The 25,758-nt window shown below is 43.0% G+C and overlaps 1 protein-coding gene across 6 annotated transcripts in view; it reads right to left on the reverse strand.

Annotated features, from left to right (window-relative positions):
- RYR3 (ryanodine receptor 3) overlaps positions 1-25,758 on the reverse strand; it is a 605,205-nt gene that overhangs the window by 39,290 nt on the left and 540,157 nt on the right. For 3 of the 6 annotated variants that reach the window (XM_055132600.1, XM_055132599.1, XM_055132598.1), the window contains exons 70-79: positions 20,124-20,294; positions 19,747-19,806; positions 11,414-11,545; positions 10,475-10,587; positions 7,683-7,779; positions 5,983-6,095; positions 5,582-5,633; positions 4,514-4,570; positions 2,365-2,464; positions 2,143-2,222 (exon numbers count right to left, since the gene is read on the reverse strand). In XM_055132600.1, coding sequence (XP_054988575.1) covers positions 2,143-2,222; positions 2,365-2,464; positions 4,514-4,570; positions 5,582-5,633; positions 5,983-6,095; positions 7,683-7,779; positions 10,475-10,587; positions 11,414-11,545; positions 19,747-19,806; positions 20,124-20,294 — 975 coding nt within the window. Of the gene's footprint in view, positions 1-2,142; positions 2,223-2,364; positions 2,465-4,513; positions 4,571-5,581; positions 5,634-5,982; positions 6,096-7,682; positions 7,780-10,474; positions 10,588-11,413; positions 11,546-19,746; positions 19,807-20,123; positions 20,295-23,671; positions 23,687-25,004; positions 25,026-25,758 lie in introns of all 6 variants that reach the window. The other 3 variants (XM_055132596.1, XM_055132597.1, XM_055132595.1) reach the window with 2 other exon arrangements.

Genomic DNA, 25,758 nt, shown 5'->3' on the forward strand with positions numbered 1-25,758 from the left:
TAGATTTACAGCTTGAAATTTCTATTTGGAATAAGAATGTGGATCATGATAGAGTAATGCTTAGTGTTAAGATAAAATCTGAATATCAGTTGGGGGGACAGGAGTCAAGAGTTTGGCCAGTAATGAGCCTCACTGAGCACTTGATATGTCTTTTACAGTGAGGCTCCATTTCCTCTGTTTACTGTTAATAGGAAGACAGAAAATTTAATGTAATAAAATTTTGTTCCTTTTTTTCCTCTCTCTCAAAAAGGTCTGGCAAGAAAGTCAACTCACAGGGGGTGGTGATGGAAGAGATGACAAAGTGAGAGGTGTTTTAGAGAATGTTTACTCTTAATGAGACATGTATCTGAGACAGTTGGCATGTAATACTGGTAGATATGAATTTGGTGATGCACAAAGACCTTGGGATATAACCCTCAGGAATGTCAGGTATCTATAGAACGCCACGTCTCTTACGTTTACAGCCAGAGCCCCGAATGCCTGGGAGAATTGGTGTTTTCTCATATTCTACAGCCAATGCTAGTTCAGAGTTTCAAATGTGGTCCATGTTCTGGGCATTCCAGTGTGATCCCTCTACCACCTCATTTATGCTAATTGGAGCACAAGCCCCATGATGGCAGGGATTTTTATCGGCATGGTGCAACTCTCAGCCCTAGGACACAGCCTGCCTCCAGGGCAGCATTCTTCAACCTTTCACATCTGCAGACTGGTGGCAAAGACCCTGCTGTAACACATAGAGAACAACCACTGGCAGCTGGTGAACAAACAACAGCCATGAGTCTATTCAGCTGATTATACTTCTTGCTCACTACAAGGCAGCTTTCAAGAGGCTTGAAATTCAAAACAAAACAAAATCATATGATCCAGTGATATCACTCCTAGGAGGTTGTTCAAAATACCGAACTTGAAAAGATATACACACTTTTATGTTTATAGTATTATTCATGATAGCCAAGACATGAAAATAACCTGTCAATCAGTGGATGCCTGAATAAAGAATTTGTGATGTATATATGCAATGGAAACAACTCTAAAAAAATGAAATCTTGTTTTATGCAACAACATAGATGAAACTCAAGATGAACATGCCAAATAAACCACATAAAGACTCTTACTGGATAATTTCATCCATGTTAGGAACAGAAGTAAAGCAAATGAACCAACAAAACACAGGCAACTCTTAAACTGGAACAAATATTCTGGTTATCAGAGGGAAAGGGGTCTATGTGGATGCAATGGACAGAGGAGGCTAATTTGCTACTTCTAGCATGGCACTAGAACTTTAGTTGTGACTTTAGTGAGGTACAAGCTTTGTGTTGTAAACAATGGTAAATTACTGTCATCCCATTGCTCATCAATTTGCTCGATCAGGCACCAGTAATGTCTCCATTGTGAGACTTGTTACTGTTTTTGGCATATCGAATATGCCACGGGTAGCTTGCCAGGCTCTGCCGTGCAGGCAGGATGCTCTTGGTAGCTTGCCAGGCTCTCCGAGAGGGGTGGAGGAATCAAACCCGGGAGGGCTGTGTACAAGGCAAATGCCCTACCCGCTATGCTATTGCTCCAGTCCATGGTAAATCAGTAACAGTATTTTTTATCCTAAATAACATTTTAGCTTATCAATAACAATTTACTTTATTCTGGTGATACTTAGTCTAACTGTGCAGATGAATGGGTCAGTGGTAGGCTTCTCAGGTCCAGCCTGGGAGGTGCAGAGGACACTGGCATGTGATACCATGGATCAAACTTGGGCCATGTATAGCCAAACTTGGGCCACACATAGATGAAACTATGTATGCCAGGCATGCTCTCCACCCCTTTGAGCCTAAAATTTTTATTTATTTTTTTCTAAAATTGTAAGGCTTAGGAAACTTCTGCTACAACATGCTTTTATTATTTTTTTGTGAAAAATCAAATCATTTTCATTTTTCCACAATGGGCAGACCCTCTTTGTTCAGGATACAGAAGACTAAATACTCCCAGGTTTCATTTTATCAGTGTTCCCAGCTAATCTGATATAATTGGCCACTAAGGAGCAACACCAGAGAAGGTGTTTCTCAGTAGCCGCCTCTGGACTGGAGTGCAACAGCTCTGAAATGGACACTGCTCAGAAAGTCTGCGCCTCCCCCTTGCTCCCCTTACCTGTTGCACGCCTGCATTGCCCCCATTCAGGATGGCGATGCCCAGCTTCAGCGTCTCAACCACCATGGGGCTCATCTCACCTGCCATGGTGAAGATTTGATTTAATTACCAAGGAAACAGAGGATACATCACACCTACTGGGGTGTTCTTGGGACTCTAAAAATGACTCCACATAACAGTGTGATATGTTGACGGTGGTCACAAGGCCCCAGTTTACATCACCTTTGCTGGCGCTTATCATCTGCAGGACCATTTCTGCTGCTCCACGCTCATGCAGCCGAGCCTGCTGATAAAGGGTTTTCTGCTTTTCCATTTCCTTCTCCTAGGAGAAAAACACAAAGAAAAGTTGTTCACATCCAGGGAATTGACAGTGATGGGGTAAGTGGAGAGAATGTTTACTTATCAAAGTCAGACAACCCCCATAACTTCTGACAAAGAAATTCAGGCCTCTGCAGCTTATTTCTAAATGCTAGCTTTCAAAAATTCCACCCATAACTCTCTCATTTAATGATGAGTTTCTCCCCTTTTTTTTGCGCATTTGGTAACAGTACACTTTCCTTTGACACTGTAATGATAGAATGTAAGCCCAGTACAATGTGTTGGTTTTCAGCGTTCTGTCCTATGAGGGCCTGCAGAGTGTCAGGTAGAGTCTGCTTTTAAAGAACACCCACTGACCAAGAATCATCAGAGACCACTGACTAGACTCTAAGGGGCTGCCACACCGAGATATGGGGTACCAAATTGGCAAGACTTTCAGAACTCTACTTGGATTGATTGATTTATTTACATGTTTTTAAATTGAATCACCATGAGATAGTTACAAAGCTTTCATGTTTAAGTTTCAGTAATACAATGATCAAGTACCCATCCTTCCACCAGTGTACATTTTCCACCACCAATGTCCCCAATATCCCCGGCTTCCCCTCACTCCTCCCTTTGTCTCTACGGCAGACAATTTCCTTCTTTCTCTCTACTTTTGGGCATTATGGTTTGCAATACAGATACTGAGAGGCCATCATGTTTGGTCCTTTATCGACATTCAGCACACATCTCCCATCCCAAGCAATCCCTCCAACCATCACTGACTTAGTGATCCCTTCTCTATTTCCAGCTGCCTTCTCCCCCAGCTCATGAGGCAGGCTACCAATAATGGAGCGATATTCCTGGCCCTTGTCTCTACTGTCCTTGGGTGTTAGTCTCATTATGTTATTTTATAGAATGACTGCACTCATTTGTGGAATATAAAATACATAAATTATATAAGATTCATTTATTTTTACTGTTGAATATTTTAACTATTAAAGAATACAAATAGGGGCTGGAGCGATAGCACAGCGGGTAGGGCGTTTGCCTTGCACGTGGCCAACCCGGGTTCGAATCCCAGCATCCCATATGGTCCCCTGAGCACCGCCAGGGGTAATTCCTGAGTGCAGAGCCAGGAGTAACCCCTGTGCATCGCCAGGTGTGACCCAAAAAGCAAAAAAAAAAAAAAAAAAAAAAAAAAAAAAAAAAAAGAATACAAATAAACAGTTTAATTTTGGGAGATTCAGTGCCCTGCAATGCTTTAAAATAACAACAGATGTCGATAGTTTTCCACAGAATAATATGCAAAGCCACTCCAGAGCCTCCATTGCCCTGGACTTTTACTTTTGGCTAATTGTATTTGTCCCTCCCCAATTCCTATTATTATACCATACTTGGGTAGTAGAAAATTCCCCAAACAAAGTCCAGGGGGAAGCTTGCTCCCTGACAGGCTGTTTCAACCTAGTGTTGGGCAGGCAGAAAGCAGCCCCCAGTGGTTGGGTGCTTCACCTGGGCAGGCCACCAGACTCACAGTGGATGAGCCTCATGGGTCACTTCTGCCTGCAAGGCTCTTTTGTTATTGTTGTTAATGAATTTTATTTTATTATTTATTTGTATAATAGTTACTGTGAATCACAGACTTACGAAGCTGTTTATTATTAAGTTTCGGGTGTACCGTGTTCCAACACTAATTCTTTCACCTGTGTCCACTTCCTTCCACCGATGTCCCCAGTTTTCCTCCCATCCCTCAGCTTGCCTCTGTGGCAGACACCTTTTCCTTCCACCATTGTCCTAATGTCCCCTTCTATAACACATCCCCCTTCCCCGGCCATGCTGCAGTGTCACGCTTCCTACTGAAGACCACTTCTCCTGCTCTTCATTTGTATTGCCTTTGGGCTGTTGTTATTCCCCTACGAAGTTTCTTTTTATCTCACATAGGGGAGAAATAATTCTGAGTCTGTCCCTCTCACTCTGACTAACTTCACTCGACATGAGACTCTGTAGATCATTTTATAAAGCAGCAAATTATTAGAGGGTGGCCTCGTATTCAGTGTAAGTAAAAACTCACTTCAAATGTTTTTTCCTTGTCTTCCTCCTCATCTTCATCTTCCCCACTCTGACAACTCTGGAATCAGTAGAGCAGGAAAAGGAGATAGTCATGTTACAGGTGAGTTAATAAATCAGTGCAGGGGACAGGATGTACTTCACAGGAGCCCCAGAACTTCAGCACTTGGCAAAACCAAGAACATGTGAACTCCTGCAGGGCTACATTCTCTTCTTAAAGACACCTTGGTGGTTTCCAAGGGGCACGGAAGATGAGAAATGGATCACTGAGATTATGTCATTAGTGGGGGGCATATATGCTTTAATGACAGACCTGAGTTATTCTTCTTTTTGCTTTTAGATCACACTGGGCTATACACAGGGGTTACTTCTGGTGGAACTTAGGGAACCATATATAGTGCCAAGGATCAAACTCAGGTCATCTGTGTGCAAGACAAGTGCCTTACCCACTGCATTACCTCTTGAACTCTAATAAATTTTTGGTGAAATAGGAAACAGAGAGGTACAGAATGATCTTTTTTCAATCAAGAACCAGAAAATGGTAAGAAGAGCAGAGACACCTAGGGTGTGCTCTTTCCTCCTGTGACCTTGTGGTGCAGGTGGTACTGTGTTCCAGTACCCCTTGCTGCCCCACCTGGAGGTTCCCCCATTTGAGAGGATCAGTTCTCTTATCCACTCGGCATTTCTGAGGTCACCCACCATCCCTTTATGTGACATAGAAACAGCTGGGATCATTATGCCTATTCCAGAACATCAGGATCTCCAAATGGACTGCAGGTGCATTTGAATCACTGGATGTATTTTAAACACAGAAAATACCAGGACGGTCCTTCTGATTCAGTCCCACTGAGTCATGAGAACGTAGCCTCAGGCATCCAATATTTGATAAAGCTTCAAGGTCTCCTAGGGTATCAGTGTGGTTTACTCATGTCACCCTCAGGATGACATGTCTATGTGATGCCCAGAATGCATTATAGCCAAATCCCAGACTGTATCCCACATGAGAGTTTCAGTGTGCCTGAGAAATTGAGGGAAGACAGATTGAGACAATGGGCAGAAAACCCGGGCGTACCTTGGCCATCATGCTGGAATAGGAAGTATACAGAGGATCATCTTCTAGTTTGCTGGAAAGAAGGGAGGAAATATTTAACAGGATGATATTAGGACCCAGCAGAAAAGCTAAAGCCATGTGAATCTTAAATTTGACACAAGTGAATCAGAAAATCCCCTTTCCCTGTCCCAGTTCCTAGAAACCACTATGAAAATCGAAGTCAGCTTTGCATTGACCGGGGATTCAGTGTGGAAAGTTTCAGTCTCAAGTGGCTTCATGGAGACATTAAATAGGATGAAGCTGAGGCTTGGGTAGTTGCCCAGGGCAGCAAGGAGAAATGCTCAAATCTTTCATCCCTGTCTCACACATGGCCACAGGGAGAGGAAGCGTTAGGTGGATCTGAGCGCCTGTGCGGTGCTGACCTCCTCTCCGTGAGGGCATTGCGGCTGAAATGTAGGACGATCTGATGGAGTGGGTCCGGCTGCCTTTCCGTTTCTTCCTCCTCCTCCTTCTCCTCATCCACCTTGGGAGATTTCTACACAGACCAACAGATGGGTTTCAGGCATGATTTCAGCGGGCATCACACAACTGCATGCAAACAAAGAGGACGAAAAAGCGCAAGGCACCGAGGGCATCAGACCTCCAGCACAAAGAGAAAAGGCTATGCTCTCGCTTTCTTTCGGGATGGATACCCCTCGGTATGCAAGGTGGAAGGTGCAAATCGGCACACATTTTTTTTCCAGCCAATCCAAGAAACATTCCAATCATAGGTTAGAACAAAATGAAAAAAAAAAAAAAGCAAACTGTTGACTACAGGAGCTACAGACCCCCAAGAGCAGAATTCCCATGCAAACTCTGGGCACCTGAGGTCAGGAGGAGTCCTTAATCCCTCAGCCCCAATCCTAACCTTGGGCTGGGAAGTCCTGGCTGGAAATAGAGCTGGGACAGGAGCTATATCAGGGTCATCTGGGATTTAACCTGATTCTAGACTCAATCCAGCTGAAACATTTCTCTTTCTTAAGCTCACTCCTGATTCTAACCGTCTTGTTCCCAAGAGAGGCCTCAGGGCTGCAAGTCTCTGTCTTTCACAGAGAAACAGCTGTGGATGCCAGAGGGAACAGTGGGTTTGGTAGCGCAGAGGCAGTGAGGTGGACCATAGTCAGTCAATAGGGGAGAACTTGGCGGGGGTGTGGATGACTCAGAAGTGCAGGGCAGATGGATGCTCACAGCCAGCTTCCTCTAAGTAGGAAACTGGGAAAGTCAAGGAATTGTTTTTCTCGCTGACAGGAGATTTGTGCAGAGAAAGGGAATATAGACTAGTGAAAGGAAAATGGGGTAAGAATTGAAAGGAAAAAAAGAAGGGGAAGGGGAGGTAACTCAAAGGTTTGGGGTGCCTGCTTTGCATATGGGAACCTCAGGTGTGGTGTGAGGCCACCACTGGGGGTGCCACTCCCTACGCCTCAATAAAGATAGGGGAGGAGAAAAAAAAGAAAGGATAGAGGAAGGGAAAGAAGGGTGGAAGAGAGTGAATTGGAGTAAAGTGGGAGAAGGCTGGTGAGGGAAATAAAGGGGGAGAGAAAAAGGTAAATGAGAGAAATACAGAGAAAGAGAAAGAGAACCCTGAGCTGGCAGAAGGAGAGGAGGGTTTACTTTCATTAAAAATGGTTTTAGAGTCTGACTTCTGCCAGAGACTGGGTGTGACACATTTTCTGAGGGGCCAAAACAGATGTAGGAAAAGGATTCAGAGGCATCTCCCAGATGCAGAATGAGAGGCACAGGGCCCTGTCAGGGGCAGAGGGGTGAGGTGTGGTATAAAAGGGGCTTCCTGCAGCCAGTGGTGTTCAAAACTCGACTTAACATGAACTTTCCACCCCAGGGCCATGCATTTCCAGAAGTGTTAGTTGTTAATACAGCTGATGGTGAGGATGAGAGCAAGTAGGAGCACCTTCAGGGAATTTCATCCTCTGGCTCGTCTGACCATTAATTGGTCTTTCTGCTGGTCATTTACTCCGTTCCTTTTAAATATATACACTCCAGTCTTTGTGAATGTTTGTTATACACACACATAGAAAAAACAGATTCATTCACACCCATAACTGCTCCCAGCTGAGTCAGTACTTACAGCCAAATCCTGTACTAGTTTCTCTTCAAAGGAATACTCCTCTGTTTCTATCCAAAATCTCTGATAGCCATGGAGGAAGAGGTTAATAGAGCGGTGCCTGAGCGGAAGGGGGTGAGAGTGAGGTCAGAGGGGTCCATGGACGCCTTCTCTTAGTTGGGGAGGTCACTGTTAGTAAGCAGCACAAACTTTTGTACAATTCTTCACTTCTGATTGGTCAGGACAGTCAACAGTGCATCATAAGCAATATCCCAGAAAAACTAGAACCCTCCAACAAGGCAGTGCCCGGATGTCTGAAATACCATCTGAAAGGTGCTAACAATGGTTGGTGGCAGACCTAGTCATAACTGTTTGCCCACTCTGAACTCATGGAAAATTATTAAACTTCTTCTAAAGGCCCTCATGCGGCCAAGGAATGGTCCTGATAAATTGGCAATCATATGGATTCTTTGGTTTTCCTTTTGGCTGATGAACTATGTAGGTAAGTCAGTATAAATCATGCTGATCTTCAGTGATTTAGTCCCCGACACACTGAAAGCTGCAATGCCTGACTTCACAGAGCCTCCACCTGAAGGAGTTGCAGCATTTGCTCAGAAAGGCAAGACTTGGGTGTTTTTGTGCCCAGGTGCATAAGTTCTGTGGGTTCTGTGAATTTGAGTTGTGGCCCTGGTATCTGGAATCACAGGACCCAGGAACAGCTGGCATAAGCCACTTATTCCTTATAAACCACGTCTCCCTTCTGAAAAAATTAATCCTGGAATGGCAGTTAAGAGGTTACCAAATGTGAGGGGAATAGTCAGGGACTGAAAAAGGAGAGGAAAGGAAGAGAAAGGTCAGTTCTAGAGTCCTTGAGATCTGGTGAGGGTTTCTGGTAGAATATGGCTCATATCAACTTTCTTCAAAATCTGACCAATCAGAGTTCTTTTTAAAAAATTGTACAAATCTGTGGGTTTTCTTTTTATGGTGCTGTTAAATCATGGTTAAAAGAGGAGGAATGTGCAGAGAATGAGCAGCTCTCTGTACAGGTTACATTACCATTAAAATGGGTATAAGCCTGTCATATTGAGTTTTTTCATTAACCTTTTCCAGCCAAACCCGTTGAAAGGTGCTCAGGAAGAAATTGTTAATTTTGTGTCTGGAGAAAAGCATACAGGTTTTTTTTTAAAAACTAACATCAGAGAAACAGTTTTCACATAATTAAAAAAAATCCCTTTAGCCTTTAAGTCTGGAAGATTTCATGCAAGTTTAGATCATCACAAAAATGGAGAAAAGGAGAATTTCTACCATGAGCTTCTTAGTGTTTGTTGTTAAGACACCTACTTACAACCTACAATAGAGAATAGCCAGGTTACTGCACTACAGCTTGGGTGGGGGCACATTTCATCAAGAATACTTAAGATTCCTGTCCCCCCACTAGGTCCTACACATGGGTAGAGCTACTAAAGGAGCAACCAGAATTTGAAAGGACAGTACTATAATTTTCAGTGATTTCAGAAAACATGCTTGAGAAATATAAGTTCTGCCAAGCTGTCCCCAGAGACATGAGCTTAGGGTCAAATTCTTCTGAAGGGAAGTTAATATTATACTAGGTCTGATGCTCCAACAGAGGGGAGAGTGAATGCCTTCTAGAAATCGGACAAAAATCCCATGCATTCTTGCTTTTTCTTTTTGGACTACTTCACATTTTTTGGGCAGAACTGCAGTAGCCTATATGCTAAGAACTGCTTTTTTTTTTTTTTGGTAGCTTTTTAGTCATGAATTTGACTTGATTTTGAGGTGACTCATCCCTTCCCAAAGGCAAATAGTCTCTTTTCTCAAAAGACCTGTAAGAATAGAAATTTGTTTCAGAAGCTATTATTCTCCACCATTAAAGGCCCTCACTAGGGACATGCATCAGTTGGCATAGGTCACTGGACACATGATGGCCAAGATGCATAACCAGATGAAGACAAAATGTCAAGTGTAGTAGTCCTTTTTCTGCAATTAACAAAACCCACCCCATACCGACATTCATTTACATGGGACAGAATTCACGTGCTAAGTTCAATTTGTTTTTCCAAGCAGGTGTGGGTGCGCCTACTGATCCTGCAGTCAGTCAAACAGTCTGAGATTCATTTATTGACCACAGACCCAGCCTCACTGGTTCTGTAAGCTGGGGACAGAAATGATGAAAATGTGCCATGAGTCAGTCCCAGTGAAAAGTGTGACTAAGTCTGCACTGATGCTCTGTGCCTGTGTTCTCATGTATTCCAGAAAGTTCAGCACCTATTTCTGACTCAGAAAATAAACTAAACACAGGTGAAGGCACCAATCTCAAAGAGGCCTCTTGGAGTGTGTCTCTCTAGTGCCTTTCTTCACTCAAGTTGTGTTCCTATGATGTCTGAGCAAATAGCATAATTGTGTCATCCAAGTGTACAGAAGCAAAGTTTGTTCTGTTCATGGAATTTGGGGCAAAGCATTTTAGGAATACGGTTGTCTTTCCCAGGGTGTCTTCTTTACCTCCTCATCACTAATACCACCTTCTTAAAAGTATTAAGTTTCCTTATGCTTACTGGGTTGACCTCATGGTAATACAAGAGGTGCGAAGGCAGGCTGGGGATAGGAATGCTTACCTTGACATCCTTAGCAGACCTTTATACTGATTGCAGATTGTATGGCTTCATGGGCAAAGGATGCCAGTTTCTACCCCTTGCTGGGATCAGGAGTGTTGAGAACACAGTTGTGGGGGAACACCTGAATTTCTATCACTTTTCATGGGTTTACTGGCCCAGATAAATAAACAGCTGCATACTTGCCTGGGCAGATTGTAGAGAGGTGCCATCCTGAAGCAGGCCACCACAGCCCGCTTGCGTTGCTTTGACAATAGTTTATGCCAGACAGCCTTCTTGGACCTCAGAGGCTGTTCCACCTGGAGAGAAATCACAGGGGTAGGTGTACACCAGGCTCTCTGGGTGACAGAAGACAAGCCTCCACCATTCAGTCTGATTAACCTAAGCAGAATTTTGATTTCTTAGCTGTCTTCCCGCCCGCATGGCAGAGCCTGGCAAGCTCCCTGTGGCATATTTGATATGCCAAAAACAGTAACAACAAGTCTCACAATGGAGACATTACTGGTGCCTGCTCAAGCAAATCGATGAACAATGGGATGACAGTGCTACAGTGCAGTGCTACAGCTGTCTTCAGCAAAAGAAATAATTTCATTTGTGGAGCTCTAAGATATTCCTTCTCCCAACTACTGGAAGACACCTATTGCTTAGAGAAGTTTTATAGATAGGTAGGGGACTTGGACAGGGTCTCTGAGCTAAAGGACAAGCACTTGTGAAACAATGGGAAAGGACTGAGCAATCTGCTTTGAGAAGACAAGAAGGTGGTATTTGGGTATGAGCTGAGATGATCCTTTCTCCCTATTTTCTGTCTTCTGAGGCATTCTGTACAGCGGTGTCACCCCTCAGTGATGCTGGGGACTGGGCACTGCCACTCCCAGTCATTCTTGCCCAGCTGGGCAGAGCTCAGGGACACCAGGGCCACACCTGACAGAGGGAGGGAGCGGTGTATTTGTGTGTGTGTGTGTGTGTGTGTGTGTGTGTAAACAGTGTGCAGTGCTTGGGATCAAAGTCAGGCATTTGCAAATTAATTTCTTTCCCCAGACTTTCATGAGACACCCTTAACCAGTCCAGATCAGAGGATGGCTATTACACTGCCAAGGGTTGTAGTCAAGGGAAGGTGCTCCTGACCTGCTCCAGATGGAAGACAGCTGCAGAAATTCTCTGCACACGCTCCACTGTCTTTTCTGGATTGGACGGTTCTTCACTCTTCAAAACATCTTTGTAGAGGTTCAGTTGCCACTTGACAGCTGGGTCATCAGACTGAAAATGGACGCACACAGAAACAAAGCAACCATTGGGCCTCTTTGATGGAGAAAGACTTTGCTCCTGCCCTGGCAGCATCGTTCTCTAGCTTTGTCTATTACCTCACTTTCATTTTCTCTGTTATTTTCACTGTTATTCCTACTGTACAGGCCATGTAGGAGCTTTCCATTTTAGCCTTTCTATGTCTTAACATTTGGATTGTTTCCCATGTCCTTTCTCTGTACTGCTTTCCATTCTAATTTCCTTTTATCTTCCTATCCATACATTCTCTTTTCAGTGATGTTTGTGTTTTAATCCATAAATAGGAATTTTGACTTCAACAAACTATTTTAAGTCATGTAATCATGCTGAGGTTTCTTCCAATCCCCATCTTTTCTCATCTTAAAAGAAAATAATCTCCAAATTGGTTTTTTTTTTTTACGGATTTTACTGCAATTGTCATCCTCTTTAAATATTTTAACTTTATATGCAGTTCTTTTGTTTTTCTGTTTTGTCAATGTTTTAATGTCAATGGGAAAAAAAGAAAAGTCATCCTTTTTTAAGTTCCAAATTTCTTTTTTTTTTTAATTATTTATTTTTAATTAGAGAATCACCGTGAGGGTACAGTTACAGATTTATACACTTTTGTGCTTATACTTCCCTCATACAAAGTTTGGAACCCATCCCTTCACCAGTGCCCATTCTCCACCACCCGTAAACCCAGTGTCCCTCCCACCCTCCCCAATCCCATCTCCCCCCCACCCCACCCTGCCACTGTGGCAAGGCATTCCCTTCTGTTTTCTCTCTCTAATTAGCTGTTGTGGTTTGCAATAAAGGTGTTGAGTGGCCGCTGTGCTCAGTCTCTAGCCCTCATTCAGCCCGCAACTCCCTTCCCCCACATGGCCTTCGACTACAATGTAGTTGGTGATCGCTTCTCTGAGTTGACCTTTCCCCGGAACGTGAGGCCAGCCTCGAAGCCATGGAGTCAACCTCCTGGTACTTATTTCTACAGTTCTTGGGTGTTAGTCTCCCACTCTGTTATTCTATATACCATAGATGAGTGCAATCTTTCTATGTCTGTCTCTCTCTTTCTGACTCATTTCACTCAGCATGAAACTTTTCATGCCCATCCACTTGACTACAAAATTCTTGACCTCCTTTTTTCTAACAGCTGCATAGTATTCCATTGTATAGATGTACCAAAGTTTCCTCAACCAGTCATCCGTTTGGGGGCATTCGGGTTTTTTCCAGATTCTGGCTATTGTAAACAGTGCTGCGATGAACATACATGTGCAGATGTTGTTTCGATTGTACTTTTTTGCCTCTCTGGGATATATTCCCAGCAGTGGTATTGCTGGGTCAAATGGGAATTCAATATCTAATTTTTTGAGAGTCGTCCAAATTGTTTTCCAGAAGGGCTGAACCAGTCGGCATTCCCACCAGCAGTGAAGAAGGGTCCCTTTCTCCCCACATCCTCTCCAACAGCGGTTGCTTTTGTTCTTTTGGATGTGTGCTAGTCTCTGTGGTGTGAGGTGGTATCTCAAAGTTGTTTTGATCTGCATCTCTCTGATGATTAGTGATGCAGAGCACTTTTTCATGTGTCTTTTGGCCATTCGTATTTCTTCCTTGGTAAAGTTTCTGTTCATTTCTTCGCCCCATTTTTTGATGGGGTTGGATGTTTTCTTCTTGTAGAGTTCAACCAGTGCTTTATATACCATTGATATCAACCCCTTATCTGATGGGTATTGTGTAAATATCCTTTCCCATTCTGTGGATAGTCTTTGTATTCTGGTCACTGTATCTCTTGCGGTGCAGAAGCTTTTTAGTTTAATGTAGTCCCATTTGTTGATCTCTGTTTTTACTAGATTGCTTAGTTCCGTGTCACCTTTGAAGATACCTTTATCTTCAATATCGTGAAGGGTTTCGCCGACCTTGTCTTCAATGTACCTTATGGTTTGTGGTCTAATGTTGAGGTCTTTAATCCATTTTGATCTGACTTTTGTGCATGGTGTCAGGTCAAGGTCTAAACCCATTTTTTTGCATGTGGTTGTCCAGTTGTGCCAGCACCATTTGTTAAAGAGGCTTTCCTTGCTCCACTTCACATCTCTTGCTCCCTTATCAAAGATTAGATGGTCATACATTTGGGGTTGTGTGTAGGGATATTCCACCCTGTTCCATTGGTCTACGGCTCTGCCTTTGTTCCAGTACCATGCTGTTTTAATTGTTACTGCTTTGTAGTAAAGTTTGAGGTTGGGGATGGTGATGCCTCCCATCATCTTTTTCCCAAGAATTGTTTTAGCTATCCTTGGACGTTTGTTATTCCATATGAATTTTAGGATTGCTTGATCCATTTCTTTGAAGAATGTCATGGGTATACTTATAGGGATCGCATTGAATCTGTATAATGCTTTAGGGAGTATTGCCATTTTGACAACATTGATTCTCCCTATTCACGAGCAGGGTATATGTTTCCATTTCCTCATGTCCTCTTTGATTTCATGGAGTAGCGTTATGTAGTTTTCTTTGTAAAGGTCTTTTACTTCCTTGGTTAAGCTGATTCCGAGGTACCTGATTTTCTGGGGCACGATTGTGAATGGGATTGCTTTTTTCATGTCCCTTTCCTCTGCCTCATTGTTTGCATATATGAAGGCCATGGATTTTTGGGTATTGATTTTGTAGCCTGCAACTTTACTGTATAAGTCTATTGTTTCTAAGAGTTTCTTAGTAGAGGTTTTAGGCTTCTCTAGATATAGTATCATGTCGTCTGCAAATAGTGAGAGTTTGATTTCTTCCCTTCCTATCTGGATGCCCTTAATCTCTTTTTCTTGTCTAATAGCTATCGCAAGTACTTCCAGTACTATATTGAAGAGGAGTGGTGAGAGTGGGCATCCTTGTCTTGTGCCTGATCTCAGAGGAAAGGCCCTTAGTTTTTCCCCGTTGAGGATAATGCTTGCCGTAGGCTTGTGATAGATGGCTTCGACTATCTTGAGGAAAGTTCCTCCAAACCCCATTTTGGCGAGGGTTTTCATCATGAAAGGATGTTGGATCTTGTCAAATGCTTTCTCTGCATCTATTGATATGATCATATGGTTTTTATCTTTACTTTTGTTGATATGCTGGATTATGTTGATTGATTTCCGAATGTTAAACCATCCTTGCATCCCTGGGATGAATCCCACTTGGTCGTGATGTATGATCTTTTTGATGAGTTGTTGGATCCTATTTGCTAGTATTTTGTTGAGGATCTTCGCATCGGTGTTCATCAGGGAAATTGGTCTGTAATTTTCTTTCTTAGTGGTGTCTTTGTTTGCTTTTGGTATTAGGGAGATATGTGCTTCATAGAAACTGTTTGGGAGAGTTCCTGTTTTTTCAATTTCCTGGAAAAGTTTGAGGAAAACAGGCAATAGGTCTTCTTTAAATGTTTGGAAGAATTCGCCAGTGAAACCATCTGGGCCTGGGCTTTTGTTTTTGGGGAGGTTTTTGATTACCGTTTCAATTTCCTTAACATTGATGGGTCTATTCAGGTATTCCAGGTCTTCTTTCTTCAGTGTTGGGAGATTATAGGAATCAAGGAATCCATCCATTTCTTTTAGGTTCTCCTTTTTTGTGGCATAAAGACTTTCAAAGTAGTCTCTAATGATCTTTTGAATCTCACTGGTTTCTGTTATGATGTCCCCCTTTTCATTTCTGATTCGATTTATTAGAGTTTTCTCTCTTTCTTTCTTTGTGAGACTTGCTAGCGGTTTATCAATCTTATTTATTTTCTCAAAGAACCAACTCTTTGTTTCATTGATCTTTCGGATTGTTTTTTTGGTTTCGATGTCATTAATTTCTGCTCTAATTTTTATTATTTCTTTCCTTCGATCTGGTTTGGGGTCCTTTCTCTGGTCCTTTTCTAGGGTCTTGAGTCGTGAAGTCAAGCTATCTATGTGGATCCTTTCTTCCTTCCTGAGGAATGCTTGGAGAGCTATAAATTTTCCCCTTAACACGGCTTTAGCTGCGTCCCATAGGTTTTGGTAGCTCGTGTCTTCATTCTCATTTGTTTCTAAGTATCTTTTGATTTCTTCCTTGATTTCCTTCTTGACCCACTCATTGTTCAACATGGAATTGTTTAATTTCCAGGTGTTTGATTTGATTTTCCGTATTTGTGGGTGGTTAGCTTCTATCTTCAGCGCATCGTGGTCTGAAAAGATGGTTGATACAATTTCTATTTTTCCGATTCTATTGAGGTATGTTCTGGGGCCCAGTACATGGTCTATTTTTGAAAATGTTCCATGTGCACTGGAAAAGAATGTGTATTCTTTCTTTTTGGGGTGTAAGGCCCTGTATAGGTCTATTAGGCCTCTCTCTTCAATTTCTTCATTCAGAGTCAGTGTTTCCTTGTTGAGTTTTGTTCTTGTGGATCTATCTAGAGGTGATAAGGCCATATTGAAGTCTCCGACTACAATTGTGCTGTTAGTGATGTCCTCTTTGAAGTCTGTTAGGAGTCGTTTTAAATATTTAGCCGGTCGTTTGTTAGGAGCATATACGTTTAAGAGTGTGATTTCTTCCTGTTGTACATATCCCTTGATAAACAGAAAATGACCTTCGCTGTCCCTTTTGATCTTTTTCATCCTGAAATCTATGTTGTCGGATACCAGGATGGCCACTCCAGCTTTTTTAAGGGGGTTGTTTGCTTGGAGGATTGTTTTCCATCCTTTGACTTTGAGTCTATGTTTACTCTGTTTGTTCAGGTGTGTTTCTTGCAGGCAACAGAATGTTGGGTTTAATTTCCCGATCCATTTAGCCACTCTGTGTCTCTTGATAGGTGCATTTAGGCCATTGACATTGAGAGAGATTATTGTGATGTGGTTTCGTGTCATCTTTCTGTGGGATTTGTTGTTCTTATGGGGCTCCTCCTTGTCTTACAGTAGCCCCTTTAGACCTTCTTTCAAGATTGGTTTTGAGTCTATGAAGGACCTGAGCTGTTGTTTATCCGAGAAGTAGTGTATGGTTCCTTCGAGTTTGAGTGAGAGTTTAGCCGGATAAAGTATTCTTGGTGAGGCATTCATTTCGTTGAGTTTTTTCACTATGTCCCACCATTGTCTTCGGGCTCGGAGGGTTTCTTCTGACAGATCGGCCGTAAATCTGAGGGGTGCTCCTTTGTATGTGATTTCCCTCTTTGACCTTGCTACTTGTAGAATTGTGTCTCTATCTACAGCATCCGCCATTCTGACTATGATATGCCTTGGAGTCTTTTTATTTGGGTCTCTTTTTGCTGGCACTCTTCGGACTTCTTGTATCTGGACGCCTGCCTTCTCCAGCTCTGGGAATTTCTTAGTGATGATGTCTTTGACTATGTTTTTTTCATTGGGGTTACTTCCCTGTGGTTCTGGTACTCCAATGATTCTTATGTTGTTCCTCTTGAAGTCATCCCCCAGGGCTCTGATTCGCTCTATAGCCATTTTGAGGTCTTTGGCCATGATTTGTTGCTGTCTGTAAGCTTTCTGCAGCTCATCCTCAAGCTCGCTGATTCTGTCTTCAGCTGTAGTCATTCTGCTGTTGAGGGCATCTAGTGAGATTTTTATTTCATCTACCGATTGCTTTATTTGTGAGACTTCGGTTCGAAGGTTTGAAATTTCTGCTCTCATTTCTGCTCTCATTTCTTCCTGTATTTTCTTGGTAGACCGTTCCAGCGCTTGATTCATCTCCTCCCTTAATTTATTGGATGTCTGTTCCATAGTTGCTTGGAGTAGGTCGACTCTCCTCCATATTTCCTCTCTGAATTGTTTATCTGAGAGGTCGTAGATGTTGGGAGACTGTTTTGAGGTTTCTAGTATCTTTTCTTCTCCCTCTCTTCGTGGAGGGGATTTTCGCTGTTTCTTCATATTGTCACGGAAGTGCAGAGTTGGAACCTTGTAGTTATTTATTCCTCTTCCTTTTTGTGGGAAGAAGGGGCTCCGATTGTGCTAAACTTCCCTTATTCACTGATAGCTTTTATACTGTTAGCCTAAGCTAATGGCTATTTTGCGTAAATGTTTGAGATCGCAAAAGTGAGTTTTCAAAGGAATACACAGTACGGATTGAGCTGAGGTAGCAAAGAATAACTGCGGCCGCGTTAGCGTTGGCCGCTCTGAGAGGAGGCCACGCCCACTTTAGACCACGCTCACTAAGACACAGATAGAATGAATTCTATCAATTGTGGCCAAAGGAGAAGGCATGGAATGGTAAAAAAAAAAATAACTGCGGCCGCGTTGCGTTGGCCGCTCTGGAAAGAGGCCACGCCCACTTTTTAGGCCACGCCCCCTGAGATGAGGACATGCCCCTAAGCAGCAGAGTGGGGATTGGTCAGGATCGGACGGCGGCGGCGGAAAGGTGCCAGGCAGGGGCTTCAGGAGAAGCCCCGAGCCGCGGCGGGCAGGGGGCGGGGACGGGGCTTCTCCGCGCTGAGGCAGGCTCTCCAAGGGATTGCCTCTTTACCTGCAGGATGGAGATTGGTCAGGATCCGACGGCGGTGGTGGAAAGGTGCCAGGCAGGGGCTTCAGGAGAAGCCCCGAGCCGCGGCGGGCAGGGGGCGGGGAGGGGGGCTTCTCCCAAGTTCCAAATTTCTTTACATTCTCAAGCATCAAGATATAATGCTATTGTTTTTCATAAATTATCTCAATTTTTAATCAAATTACATAATCATAGGAGACATGGTTCCAGGGACAAGAAAGAAGAATGATCTTTTTCTATAGATCCTAGCCTTAATTTCTTTTTCTATCACTCATCAGGAATGTCAAAATAAAAACTCTGAAAAGTGTTCTATTTTTTTAAAATTAAAATTTAGCAACAATTTTTTAGTATTTATTGCTCCAAATATTGCATGGGACATATTTTTATTAACATTATTTTTACTAACATAAATATAGCAATCAAATTTTATTTGATCCTTTAGGACAATCACTGAGATACTGGTTCCTATTTTAGAAGTGAGAAAACTGAAGTTCAGGGAAAAAAACAATAAGAAAAAATCACAAACACATTAAGTGGAAAACCCTATTTAAAAAAAAGTTAAAAAGTGAGATGAGGATAAAAAGGAACACAATAGACACAAAAGAATGTTCTTTAATGGCACATATCATTTCGCAGAATACTAAGACCCCAAACCCTTTTGTCTCCTGAATGCCTGAAAATATTCAGAAATAAAGTCAATATGCTGAAAAAAAAAAGAATGTTCTTTAGGGGAAACAGTTGCAAAGAGTACAACAAAATAGGTTTTTCCATTCAGCTCTTTTAATCATATCTTTGGCTTGTATTTTTCCTTTGTGGCATTTTCTGTCTTTTGATTGGTGTTAGGGTTTTCTTCCTTCATGTTTTGTATTTTTTATTTTAAGTATGAGTCTACCTTCAGTTGGTATTTCATTTATTAAAATATTCTAGGAAGTAGATGCTATCCAAGTGGTTTCATGATTTTCTTTATATGTCTCACTGGTTGGAAGCTAATTGTATGCAAGCATTCTCTTTCTCTCTCTCTCTCTCTCTCTCTCTCTCTCACACACACACACACAAACACACACACATTTATATGTCTCACTGGTTGAAAGCTAATTGTATGCAAGCATTCTCTCTCTCTCTCTCTCTCTCTCTCTCTCTCTCTCTCACACACACACACACACACACACACACACACACACACATTCCCTCCCTGAGATTTCTTTTTACAGCCTTTGTTCGTAATATATTTTCTCCACTATTGCTCTATGTTTGGGGTAGAGAGGACAGGGTACCTGTATTTTCTTAGTCCTCCATGTTAGTATCTGGAGAAAGAGTTGTTTAGATTCAGAGACCTGGGGAGAAATATCTCTAATAACCTTTACAAATGTATATTTACATATATGACACCAACTTGGATATGAAGTTATTTTGTTTCAAAATCTCTCTAGAGTAAGAAGTGCCTCAACATCCTCCAAGTGTCCTTTTCAGGTCAGGCAAGGCTCAAATTAGTATGTTCTAAGATTCTGGGAGCTAATCTATTCTCCTGTTATGAGGGAGTAAGGCTGACTTTAACTTTGCAATTGCAAATTCAAGAAAAATGAAAGGCAAAGAAGAAAACAAAAATTAAGGGCAGAGAGCAAGTCTTACCAATGTAACAGCAGTACACTGAGACAGCTTATATGATACAAGCAAAAAGAGAGCAAATGAAATGGGAGGATCTCCCCACCCCACCCACCCCCCAGTCCTTTCTCTGGTGACCTCACCTTTTCCTGCAAATGCAAGTTATTCCGAAGATGCTCCTTAACCTCTTCGTCTGTGTCTCTCTGTGGAAGGAGAGGTTCCACTCAACATCAACAATGATAGAAATGTAAAGTGGGGTGCAGGGGTTGCACAGACAGTCGATGGCCAGTTTTGCTGGGATCTTTATCCCATGAATGAAAGAAGAGAAATTACAGAGACTTGCCCCCAAATGCGCATACTGACCAGTGTTAAAAGGGGCTGTGCTGTGTCTGTGCACATAGGTTTCTCTGGCTCTCTCCCACCCCCACTATTTACCCGCAGAAGGCTGATCCTTCAGGACCCAGACAGGCACCAGTCACCACCTCTGTGACACCCGCAGCCAGAGCAGATAGAGACTTACATAGCTGTACCGTGATTTTGCAAGGGAGATCAACTCCTGATCACCGGGGGTGCACATATTCAAACCAATGGGCAGCATCTTCTTGAGTGCGGCCACAATGAGGGAGGTCTGGATGGAATACAGGTCCCCCCGCCTCTTGGTCTTCTTCCGTTCCTGGTCCTGGCCTCCAGACTAGGAGATGAGGTTGAAATAAAGAGCGGCTCAGTGAGTGTCCAAAAGGGACCACCTCCCTTCGAGGCAGCCTGCCTCCTTGGCAGCCCCTGTCAGTACAGGCTGGTCCCTACTACATTTCACAGCACAGTCAAAGGAGCATGTTTAACAAAGACAACCTGGTGGCCAGAAAGGACCAGCTCTGCCCTGCCCCGTCTGCTTGTGCACATGCATACAAACCACGGAACCAAACCACGGACCACAGACCACAGAACCACAGAATCACACACACACATACACACATACACACACCACAGACACCTCCAGGGCCTGCTCGCTTCTGGACCGCATGGATGAGGAACAGGTGTTTTCCAAAAAAAAAAAAAAAAAAAAAAAAAAGAACAATAAGCTGACAAAATGACTTCAGAAAAGAATGGAGAATTCGGAGGCCTGGGCACCAGTAAAGACGACTGAACATCTGCCAGAGGACAATGCCCTGTTTGATCTGGGACTGACGGTGGTGTTTTGGAGCACCGTGTCTTGCTCAGCCTTTCTGTGGGGACAGTACAAATTCTTGCAAGGAAAGGAAAATTCCCAGGTAGAGCTGTGTGGGGAGCTGGCTGTAGGAATGTCTAGGAGAACACTGAAGTGATGAGAGAGTAGCAAGTCTGCTAGTATGTATTTTCTTTAGACATTTCCACCTCTCAGGGAGAGTTCATTGAGGGAAGCTAGATTGGTTTCAGAGATTAGTGCACCACGCAGGGTGCTCTCTGGCCACTCCAGACAACCGAATGAGAACCTCACCATTCATTCACATCAAAAGATATGGTAGAGTGGGGGTAAGGTGGTCAAGGAGACAAGGCATGGCAGAGACCAGATTTTGGGAAAAGCCATGATGGCCACATGAGATTTCACTTACAAACTTCAGTGGCACTTGGAGTGTGGAAGAACTGGAAGCCAATCTCAGAGACAGGGATCACAAGAGAAAGAGAAGCAGAGCTTTGCCTTATGGGGTCCCCATGGACTGTATGCAGTAACAAGGGGGGCAGAGCCATGGTTTACAATGACAGGCAGGCACAGGAGTTGGAAGCAGGAGGTGACAAGATGCCTCTCCTGAAGCCAGCATGGAAGAGATTTGGGAAATTTTTTGGGCTGGAAAAGAATTCATTTGATGAAGGATTGGCTTTCTGAGGTGTTATCTTGTAGATTATTTTACACTGAGGGAAGGTGGATGGGAGGTAGAGTTGGAACTGGCCAAATCTAATTACTTTAAATTAGTGTCTAAAGGAGTCAAGAGGTTGATATTACTAATGTGTTCCCCTTTTAAATGGCACCAAGGGTTAAACCCAGGTCTCACTCATGAAAGGCATGTGTTCTGCCTCTGAGATACATCTCCATCCTTAGAGGACACTCCCTAAATGAATATTATTTCTTTTACCCAACTTGTGGTGGCTTGTGCCTTCAAGTGGTCATATCACAGAAACCCAGCAAAGCTCCTTGCCTGCAAAATCCACGGTGGGCAAACACTACTAGAAAATTCTAGAGTCAACAACACTGAAATTGTGAGACCCAAACTTTAATAACCAAATTTCAAAGGTGCCGATCAAGATGGAAGGCTGGGGCTGGGGTGGGGAGAAGCTGAAACTGGTGACAGAATTGGTGATGGAATACTGGATGTCAAAAACCCAACTCTGAATAACTTTGTAATTCATGGTGCTTTAATAAAACTCTGGCAAAAATACTATTATATCATAAAAAAGGAGAAAGTTCTACTGGTAAATTGAACACCTGTAAGAATGCAGGGGTACTTGTGCTCAGTGCTCCAAAACAGCAGGTCATGACAGCAGTGGAGAAGCAGGGTGAAAATGGGGCATGTGTGGGGTGTGTGTGTGTGGGAGAATGAAGCTAAGGAGATTTCATGTGTTCCAGAGCACAAAAGAGAGTGAAAGCTTGTTCAGATGAATGCTTTGAAAGATGTAACTGTCACTGAGTGCTTGCTAGTTTCTTTACATGTTCTATCATCAGTGACAGAATTCTAAAGGCGGTGCCTAATGCTGACTTATAGTCAAAATTATCTAAATTAAACTTCAATATCAGACCACCCATAAATGATAAAATCTAATTTTGTGGATATAAATGACAAAGAATTGTGCATATACATATATATATATATATACGTAGAAGGAAATAGGAATACATGTTATCTATTGGAGTAAGTATGCAAATATACAACTTAAATAATTTCTTGTTCCACATTCTTTGGCTTGTCATAAGTTGTTTGAATACCAATGGTGCATCTAAAATGCGATGACAATGAATTTGTTAGACAAAACATTTCTAATCCTCCCAATGACTGAGATGTAAGCAACTCATCTTGATAACTGAAGACAGAATTCTCGGGGAGATGAGTGAATCTTTCCAAGGTCACGTGCAAGTAGGTCTCTGGGCCAAAATCCAGACCCTAATCTGCCTAACCCTAGCACCATTTCCAGTTTCTAATGAGGGCTGCCTAGGACCTTCCTGCACCTCGCTCTTTCTTTGTCGCATACCAAAGAGAACATAACATAGAAATGTATTTCCAAGCCATAACCTGCATGGAAAACTGAAATTTCCCAAGGCTTATTTTACTATTTATACATGTAGTGCTCCCAGAAGCGACATCTTATAGCCTAGTTCTCCCTCTCGGAGAACCTCGCAAGCTACCGAGAGTTTCCTGCCCACATGGGTGAGCTTGGCAAGCTCCCCATAGCATATTCATGTGTCAAAAAACAGTAACAGTGATGGGTCCTGTTCCCCTGACCCTGAAGAGCCTCTAATGCGGCATCATTGGGAAGGATGAGTCAAGAGAGACTGCTAAAATCTCAGGGCTGGAGACATTACTGGGCCCGCTCGAGCAAACTGATGATCAACAGGATGACAGTGATACAGTGATGCAACTGGTGGGCTGCTGATTTTGAATCCTGGAGTTTAGTCCTCCTGTCACAGGAGCTTTGTCCAAGAAAGAGAGCAAGTTTCATGAAAAAGGGTGGTAACCACTGGGAATACTGAATTCTGACTGGTGTCACACAGCAGAGGAGTGAGTCTGCTGGTTCCCAAGCCCTGCTGCTCTCCATATCTCTGTTCATGTGTTGGCTGAAGAGTGGGCAGTGGGGATTGGAGGAGAGAGCAAAGAGACCTCGCTTGGGGCAAGGCTTGGCTGGCTTCCCATTTTAAGGGTGGGTAGACCTACATCTACTCTTTGACGTAGAAGATGTCATTCCCAGAACAGGCCTCGGGGAACTTCAGGTGGGAAAATCCACTCAGTACCACCCCTACAATGACCACAGTGCAGAGGGGAGTCAGGACCTGGCACCTCTAATACTAGGACAGAAAAGACACATCATGCATTTGACCTGTACCTTTACTTGCATGGCCTGTGTGGAAAGACAAAAGAAAAGAAACAAGAAGAGTCAGTAAAAGCAGGGGTCCAAGGCATTTTCTGCCACGTTAGTCATAGCTGTTTAGACCTTTTTCTTAGTCAACACATCAAAAACTCAACCATTCTGGAAGCCAATTGAGCCTGGCATTGGAGAACAAATGGGAGGTTAGAATGGAGGTTATTTTGGTCTCAGGGACTTTTGCTCAGACCAAGCAATGCATCTTTTGGGAGTGGTGAGCTCAGAGTTCAGTCTTTTAGAGTTTTGACACCATGATCTTTAGATCAGGTTGCCCAGAAGAACTCTTGAGTCTGAAGTCCCCCCCCCCCCCGATTTTCCTTCTGTCACCTGGGAGGGAATGCTGACAATTTGTCATTTATCAACAATTCCATTTCACCCCCTTCCCTCTACTCACCACATTATTACCTCCCAGTGGAGTTGCAAATAAAGAGGGAGAACTGAGCTAAGAGGCAATGTTGGTACGTCTGCTAAAAGAAAGTACTTGAAAATTACCTGGTACTTAAAAAGGAGAAGTACTTGAGGACTAGCCAGGATGGTGTGAAATCAAAGATGCCTGAAGCCCAGAGATGGAGCATTTCCCCTTTTGTGCTGTGATCCTAAATTATTCCTTAGGGCATAGGCTCCTAAATGTGATGGGCTCTAATTTTATTACATTCTTCACAGACTGCTAACACATAAAGCTGGAAGTGCTTGTTCAGAAACTTCTGAACAAAGGCAAACTCGAACCACGAGAAGTTGTCCCCATGGAGAGGGTCGGTGAGCCACAGAAAAATCAAGCTAAGGAAAAGGTCAATTTCTGGAAGTCTGTTTGAGTTTGAGAATGAGGAGAGGGAAAGATGGTGTGTGGGTGGGGAGGTCAGGGAGAGAGGGACACAGAATACAGAAATGGAGAAACAGATTGATTGAGAGGTAGAGAAATATATCAAGAGGAAGAGATATTGAAGGAAAAGTGGAGATGAGAGCACTCAAGCTTCACAAATGCAAGAGCAGAGAGAACAAAGGAAAGTGGGGAAAGCTGTGGGGGCAGCAGAAAACAGAGGAGAGACTGAGCAGCAGGGGAGATTGCAACAAGAAGAAAACGCATCCATGTAATTCTAAATTCCTGTAGCCCTTAAAAAAATATGCAAAGATCCCTCCAAAGCATTCCCCTATCTTTTTCCAGCACACACTCCACGGGGTGGAGCAGCTTTGGTCAATAACACATTTTAATATTTCTTGTGTCACAATTCTTTTGTTATTTATAAACTTGGTCAAGGACCTGACATTTCTTGGACTAAACACATTCTAAACTTACCGTTGCCCTCCGAGGTAGCTGCTGCCATTTTCCCAGAAAACAAAACAAGTTTAAAAACAAAACAAAGACACTTTCTCAGCTTAGTTATGTACAGCTTAACATATTTTTGCAAACCGGTGTCATAGATGCAAAATATACAATGAGCTCTCCAAAAATATCAACATTTGCTGCCAGGGAAAATAATACGTCTTTGAACTGACCTTCAATAAATCAGATTTGAACAGTGTGGCCCACTGTATATTTTTTTCCCTGCTCCCTTTCCATCAGCAAGGACAGCATGTTGGGGGCATGCAGCATTCCCGAACTTGTGTCTGTGCAATGGCTGCCATAGGCACTGAGGTCAATGTCATTGATACAAACCAGAATTTATGTAAGAGTGGAGATTAAAGCAAGTACAGGTGACAGCTGACCATTCAGATCTGGTAGGACAGAATACCTAGAATTTCCAGGAGGCCAAGGCAATGAGGAAATTCACCTGATAATAAAGGGGAAAACCCTGTCTCTGGCCTCTCAGCATATTCTTCAACATCCAAAAGCCACCAGAACGGCTCTGGGTAATTGTTTACTGAAAGTACGATCTGTCTTAAAGTATGCAGTGCATTTGTGTATTGCCGTAGCTTGCAAGATGAGTTTAAAACTGACTTTTAAACAAAGCATCCTTATATAGAGCTGGGGGAAGCCAGGGAATAAGCTCAGTCCCATTCTATAGATTCATAAATCAGGAACCAATGGGTGAGTAATGCAGGTGACATCT

Source organism: Sorex araneus, chromosome 3, assembly GCF_027595985.1.
Source record: "Sorex araneus isolate mSorAra2 chromosome 3, mSorAra2.pri, whole genome shotgun sequence".
NCBI lineage: Eukaryota > Metazoa > Chordata > Mammalia > Eulipotyphla > Soricidae > Sorex > Sorex araneus.